This window comes from Solanum tuberosum, unplaced genomic scaffold, assembly GCF_000226075.1.
Source record: "Solanum tuberosum cultivar DM 1-3 516 R44 unplaced genomic scaffold, SolTub_3.0 scf00075, whole genome shotgun sequence".
NCBI classification, from domain to species: Eukaryota; Viridiplantae; Streptophyta; class Magnoliopsida; order Solanales; family Solanaceae; genus Solanum; species Solanum tuberosum.
This window is the reverse complement of record NW_006239001.1, coordinates 261,707-269,402: the sequence shown is the minus strand read 5'-3', so window position 1 is coordinate 269,402 and position 7,696 is coordinate 261,707. Positions and strand designations below refer to the sequence as shown.

General features: G+C 31.6%; 1 protein-coding gene and 1 long non-coding RNA gene across 2 annotated transcripts; both read left to right on the top strand.

The window, feature by feature from the left end:
• The first annotated feature begins 1,164 nt into the window (after window positions 1-1,164).
• LOC107060355 (uncharacterized) lies at window positions 1,165-4,540 on the top strand. Its single transcript, XR_001473273.1, has 2 exons — window positions 1,165-1,245; window positions 4,357-4,540. It is a non-coding gene; the product is annotated as an uncharacterized lncRNA (long non-coding RNA).
• A 2,067-nt stretch (window positions 4,541-6,607) lies between these two features.
• LOC102600788 (uncharacterized protein At1g08160-like) lies at window positions 6,608-7,392 on the top strand. The gene has a single exon (XM_006346202.2). The coding sequence runs from the start codon at window positions 6,687-6,689 to the stop codon at window positions 7,266-7,268; it is 582 nt and encodes a 193-aa protein (XP_006346264.1). The 5' UTR covers window positions 6,608-6,686; the 3' UTR covers window positions 7,269-7,392.
• The last annotated feature ends 304 nt before the right edge of the window (window positions 7,393-7,696 follow it).

The following is a 7,696-nucleotide window of genomic DNA, read 5'->3' as shown; positions in this document are numbered from 1 at the left end:
GAGTAGTAATTCCCTCTTTCTCGTCTGCTCAATATGCTTAGGGCTAACTTTGGTGTTCAGATTTTTCACAATTTCTTCCCCTACTTTGAAATTTCAGCTGTAAGAACCCCCAAAGTAATCAATTCCTTCTAAACACAAAACAAAAATTCAATCAATTGACTGTTTTTAGTACTAGATGATTAGTAGAGAATAAAAAGGAATCTCAGCTGTACGAAATCGGTACTTACGCTTCACAAAATCGGTATAGGAGAAATCTTCAGCTCAGTTCTTCAGCTTCCTCTCTTCAGTTCTTCGATCCTCAGTTCTTTAGCTTCAACTCTTCATCTCTTCAAGAAAATCAGGTTCTGGAGAAGAGAATCTTCAGCTCAGCTCTTCAGCTCTTCAGTTCTTCAGCTTCCTCTCTTCGATCTTCAATTCTGGAGAAAAACTTGTTCTACAGACAAAGAGTTATGTTCAAGGAAAGAAGAGTAAAGCATATGTTATGTTCTAGGAAAGAAGAGAAAGAAAAGTTTTTATTAATGTTTTATCAATTAATATTTTTGGCCAATAAAAATGGGAGGGAGAGTTAAAAATGTTGGAGGGAATATAATATTTTGGTGAAAACTTTTAGGCCACACTTTTAATGTGTTGTTTTTATAATTATAAAAATAGGACACTTTAAAAGTGTGGCCATATATGTAAATAGTTGTTGCCATTTATTTCATTTTATGACAACGCTTATAAAGTGTAGCCTATACCATTAAAAAATACGCTTTACAAGTGTTGCCAATATTATCGATGCCAAAAGTTAAAAATTTAAGCTACATTTTAAAAGCGTTCCCAAAAATATTTTAGGCAACACTTTACAAGCGCTGTCCAGATTTAGTGTGGTCGTAAGCCTAAAATGGTGTAGTGAACTTCATTTGGCCTCATCGTAGCTGTACTTTCGTTTTGACACGTGGATTATGATCATCTTAACATAAAGGCTGAAAAAAATAATCAAAAAGTAAATAATGGGGTCTACATGTATTAAATGTTCACTCAAATCAAAGAGAGAGAAGATGAACAAGGTTCACTCAAATCAAAGAGAGAGAAGATGAACAAGGTTCACTCAAATCAAAGAGAGAGAAGATGAACAAGGTTCACTCAAATCAAAGAGAGAGAAGATGAACAAGGTTCACTCAACTTTCTTAAAAAATTGGATGAAGATATGAATGATTCTCCTTAAAGCTTCTTCTGCGATTTTTATCTATTTATGATTTTCAGGTACGAATTTTTCTTCGTCTTTCTTGAACGTTTTAATACTATCAACACAATTAAATTAACAAAAACATATTACATATATATATTTGACAATAGATCTCTATGGATCTTCTTGCTTTGCATGTCACTTGTAATGTCAAAATACAAAAAAATAATTGTTGCACTGATTTTTAATGCTTCAAATATAAAAAATTAAGATCTGCACCGAAGATCAAATTGAATTTTCTTCAAATATCTGTTTGTTTGATTGTTGACTCTGCATGCAAGCTTCAGATTGTGAATTCAGATTTTGAGTCAAAAATTGAGGAAAAATATTGGATGAATCTCCATGTAACTGCATATTTGATATAGGAAAAAAACCAGATCAAGATTAGTATATGTATGAATACAATAACAAACAATGAAAAAATTATTTAACTTGTTAAAGAGAGAACAAACCTCAAAACTTAATCCCATAGATTCATGTTGTATTTGTTGCATTGAGGCTGATTGTATGTCAAAATTCATTGTTTTTCCATGTTCATGTTTTTGTCCTGCTTTGCTTTTGAATGTCACCTTTGATGTCTTTTTTTTTCTCTCTCACCTTTTGGCTTCATTCTTGAATATCCATTTCCCTTTCCTTTTTTCTTAATTGGATCCAAAATTCGATCCTTAGCCCCAATAAAAGGATCAACAGATGAATCAAATTTGTGTCTGTTTTTGTCAAAATTTTCACCATACAATTCGCTTTGATGCTTAGTAATCTCAACTCTTGCTTGATACAAGTACCTTCTAGCAATTTATTCTGAATCTGTATCATTTGCAGCTAAAGTCATGACAATAAATGATTCTTTCATTAACCCGTTCAAGCGAATTGCCATAGAAGATTTTGTTGTTCCCTTCTTTTTGGTGTACTCCGCAAATCCATTCTCATGCTTAGCATTCTTAGACCATCTTTTCAAAATGTATTTCTCAGGTAGAAGAAAAATTCAAGTCAAAGAACAAAACCTTAAGTGCGTGACAACATAACCAACCCATGGATTCAAACATATGACAACTACAAATAATAGAATTGTCAAGAGCATTGAACTGGACAATTTCAGTTTTCTCACTTTCACCCTTTAAAATTGTATATTTTGTTAGACTCCCTTCAGTTTCAACATTGATTACTCTTTTGATTGCCCCTTGTAGAAATTCATGTTGAAATCTTGTGTAAATTCTCTTGGTGTACACCCTAGCAGCATGTTTTAATATCCCACAATCTTCAATGAAAATTTTAGGATCACCCCGAGATTTATAATCCTCTATAGCTTCAATATCACGCATTTCAATTGTCTGTTGCTCATAATGCTTTACAAACTTCGTTATACTCATTGTCTTGCATGACATTTCAGTGAAGACTCTATTTGTGCTCTCACTTCTTTGGGTCGATTTGATATCTGCTGAGAAAGTAGAACGGCTAAATACAGGACACCATTTTTTTCTCAGATCATACAATTTTTGAAGCCAAGTATTACTTGCACAATCCCAATCATCTATCATTTTTTCCATACTAACTCAAATTCTGATTCTGAATTGCACCTCCACAAGAGAGTATCAAAGCAGTATCGAAATCCTGATTTAAAGTAAAGATGTGGTATATTTTTTTGAGCATTTCTATCAATGTGCCATTCACACAATCTATGACATGTTCCAGGAAAAACTTCCTTAATAGCAAAAGGTATGGCAGGAGCTTGATCAGTAAAGATTGTTTTTGGTGTTTTTCCTCCCATTGCTTTCAAAAATGTTTGAAAAAGCCAAACAAAAGAACCACTTGTTTCATTGCATAAAAATGCACATCCAAAGAAAGTATTTTTCCAGTGGTTATTCACACCAACAAATGGAGTACAAATCATGTCATATCTATTTGTACGATAAGTAGTGTCAAAAATCATCACATCCCCAAAACACTCATAGTGCAATTTAGATATACTATCTCTCCAAAAGAAATTACACAATCTGCCATCTTCATCAACTTGAAAAGAATAAAAGAAGTTTGAATCCTCTGATTGTAAATGCATAAAATGATTTATCATGGTTTGAGCATCTCCACTACTAATCATATTCCTCTTATGTGCTTGTATAAAGTTATGAGCATCTTGTTCAATAAATCCCGCATTTTCAATTCCACCAGCTTCATTATGAAGGTATCGAACCACTTTTTTTGTACGAGGCATCTTGTTCAATAAATCCCGCATTTTCAATTCCACCAACTTCATTATGAAGGTATCGAACCACTTTTTTTGTACGAATACCGGCATCCACCATAGAACAAAGAATACTTTTAGTAGCAGTACTTGTAAGCTTACGACCCGATTGTATGAAATGTTTCAAATTATCTTCTATCATTGGATGACTATGCACATCATTGAATTCACATACTTCCCATATCCCATTTGAAATTTTAAATTTTATACGAGCCATACAACCACATCTATATTCTAATCTTTGTCGTTTCCTTTCTTGAAAAAGGGAAAGCTTATTAAATTTCCCTTCACAAGAACAAAGAAATAACCGTCTTGTTACTTCTTTATTTATGTTGTAAGTCTTTGAGCTTTTTCGAACACCGAAACCTTTGGCCAGAGCATATGAATATGCATTGTATGATTCTTCTTCAGAATTAAATTTCATACCAATCTCAAAAGCAAAGTTCTTGCTAATGTTATAAACATTATTTGCTCTTGTAGAATATTCGTTATCGTTAACATTGGAATCTACAATAATAATTTTAATTTCTGAGTATCAAAACTTAAGAAATAGATAAAAATATAAATAGAATTTATTTAATAGAGAACCTTCATACTCGAATTAAGAAAATATCATTTAAATGAAATGTATTACCTTCTTGAAGAGAAGACCCTTTATCAACATGTACGTCCTCCATTTTTTAAATTTGAAGCAGAATCTGCACAAGAAAAAAATTATATCATTAAAAATTTTATTTTTCAAATATTACCTTAGCACATAAAAATATTAATACGTGCCTTTTGTTTTACTATACAATTTATTTCAGATTTAATTTAAAATATGTGATCACCATTAAATTTGAATGCAAAATTTCTTGAAATTACCAATACTAATATCTTATATTGTCAGGAACTTTCTACCAAGCATGAAGATCATTTATGAGAACAATGAATGATACATAGATAATTGTGTCACAATTTTGAGCATTTTGCACAAGATAATGCAATTTTTTGCTTTCAAGATGTGTATAAAATATATTTATCTATATGTATAATGAGGATTATTAATAAATAACTTCTCATTCTATTTAAAATTTTAGCAAGAAAATATCATTGTACAAATATAAAGAATATTGAGAACAAAGAGAGTAAAAGAAATAAGTTCATAGATCTATATATTTCGGAACTTTACTTGAACAAAATTTGAACGTCTCTAGAGAGTAAAAGATCAACAATGGTGTATTTTTGTTTTAGAGTAACAACGGTGTATTTTTGTTTTAGAGCTTTTACTTTGTTTGGCTTATATATGATAGACAAAGATCCTAATTAAGGAGGGAAAATAGTACTCTCTTTCCCTCCATTTTTATTGTACTATATACAAATTTATCTTTATTTTTATTTTGTTTCATTTAATTTCACTTGCAAAGTACACATATTGGCCCACAATCCATGTGTCAAAAAATGGGTGGAGCCTCATCCAATTTTGGTTGGTTGGGCCTCTACCATAATAAAAATTTTCCATTTTCTACACTATATATCTATGCTCTATGTTAATTACTAATACATGATTTAGTTATTTATATAGTAGCTAGTCATCAAATTTTCTATCCTACATAAAATAATAATTAATTTTTACATATATTAATTATGTGAGATTGTAAATTGGTAATCAAATTGCTGAATATTATATATAGTAACTAAAGTGCTACAATGCATAGTCCTCACTAGTGGTAGAAAACTTTAGAGATGGTTTACGAATAACTTGTAAAATAAGCGAGAATATTCACGATATATATATATATATATATAGCATTCCATAATTCTTTATTAACGGATCATATTACTATAGTTAAGCCAATCATGTCCTATATGTTTCTCCTCATGCAAGATAAGAATATTCATGCAATGAGTACTGTCTATTTTATTCTTTACGATCAAACAGTGTTCACTTTCCAAAATCTGTCTATGAGGCAACGGATTATATGCTTCAAGTTCAGACGCTTAATCTTTATAATTCAGATCACTTAAAAGACATTTCTTCGTTTAAATGTATATAAACATATTTCATTGGATACAAATTTTTAGAAAGAAAGATTTTTCCAAACTTATTGTCATAGAAATTGGTCTTGTTAAAATTAATGTGATAACGGGTGAAATGAAAATTCACTTTAAATTGCTTATACAAAAAAGAAAGATGTCATTCTTTCTAGGACATATATTAATATTAAAAGAAGCGTGTGTTAAATAAATAAGATTTATAGAGTATCGAGAAATATTGTTCGTGAAAAGTGGGATTAACAAACTAATAAATAAAAATAATTATGTACTGCTCGCAACTTAATATACTAGTTAATTTAAACATAACTATAGTTTGAATTAAGTACTGCTCGCAACTTAATTTTAGCTGTAATTACGTGCACTTGTCTCCTCTCTCCTCTCTTCCCGTCTCTCGCCTCTCTCTTTTTTATACATAAACAAATACAAAATTATACAAATACATATCGCCTCTCTCCACTTCCTGCCCTCTCTTGCTTGCCTTTCTCCTCCCTCTCCCAATCTCGCTCGCCTCTTTCCTCCCTCTCTCAATCTCCCTTGCCAGATATACAAAATACATATGTATACTAGTTACATATATACAATTATGTGACATATACATAAACAATTCGATAGATATATCTACAATTCGTCTCTCTCCACTCTCTCCCCTCTCTCCCCTCTCTCGCTTAGCTCTCTCCTCCCTCTAATATGTACCTACGAATCGTAAATAGCTATAAAGCCTAATTAAAATTATTTTAGTGGCTATTTATGAAAGCTCCTCTTGAAACTAAAGATGTATTATCTATAGAAGTTTAAGAGAGAGAAAAAAATATAGATTTGGAATCTAACTTAACCTAAAATGTTAAAAGAAGATTATTACATATCCCTTTTTCATGTAAACACAATTATCCATATTTGAATAGCATAATAAAGTTATTCCAGAAAAAAGTAAAAGAAGAGGCATATATATTCCTAGGATAATATGACAACTCTGAGATCTCTTGAGTTGCATTGAAGAAACCTAAAGCTTCTTTGAAAAGAATAAGACATCTCTATCATCCTAACCTTTAACTTCTTTTACTACGTAATGGAACAATAATTTTAAAGCTAGAAAAAAATAGCTTATCACGACATACCTTCTTCTCTATATAATATAATTAGTTGTTGTGAATATTGGCCATTTTCATTAACAACTTGTTCATAATGGCAACTCTCACAAAGACGAGGCGTTTAAGCCCTGTAAGGTGCATAGCCCTTATAGTGTTAACCATTATTGTGATTGTAGGGCTAACAATACTTGTGATTTGGCTGTCAGTGAAGCCACGACGACCAATTTACTCAATTGAAAATGCATCACTCCACAATTACAACATGACAAAAAATGAGCATTTGTATGGAAATTTCAACTTCACGTTAAAAGCTTACAATCCAAATAGCAGGATATCCATATATTATGACAGCGTTGAAGTGAAGCTGTTTTACAATTCTCTACAGATTGCATTCAATAATGCGGAAACATTCTTTCAGCCTCATCGTAACGTGACTTATTTGGACCTTTTCCTTTCAGCCAAGGACGTTGCATTGTACGGAGACATTGCTCGTGATTTGAAGACGGAGAGGACATCAGGAGCTGTGGAAGTGGAGATTAAAGTTAGAGCTAAGATAAGGTTCAAAGTTGGAATTTGGAAATCAAGTCATAGGAAGCTGAAACTATCCTGTAGCCCTAGGGTGCCTGCTTCTTCAACCAAGAGTTCACAGACATCCCCTTGTGACTTGGATTTATAAGTTCATGTCAATTATTAATGTTTCTTATTTTTTATTATTTATGAATTGTTGTAATCCTTTTTTTCATTTTCCTTTATTGAGCTAAGATTTCAATGAGTGGCAAGTATAATTGTTTGAAATTCATTTATTACATAAAAAATCCCATCCCTTCGTCCTCCAAGGCTTCAACCAGCCCCATGAACACCCCAAGCTCACCATCCCCAATCCATTCATTTCTAATTAACTCCAGGGTGACAATTTCAGTCCATATTAATGAAATGGTCCATTTTATCCATATTTAATGACTTGGATCAGTCATATTTTAATTGGGTAAATATGGGCTTCAAGTTATTTTAAGAATCTCTACAAATATGGTCAAAATGGATAAAATATGGGTATCCATATTGACCCATAATAGATCACTTAGTTTTCACTTCTACACAAAATTC

Coding starts and splice junctions, on each gene's coding strand:
- LOC102600788 (XM_006346202.2), top strand. CDS start 6,687: ATGGCAACTCTCACAAAGACGAGGCGTTTAAGCCCTGTAAGGTGCATA.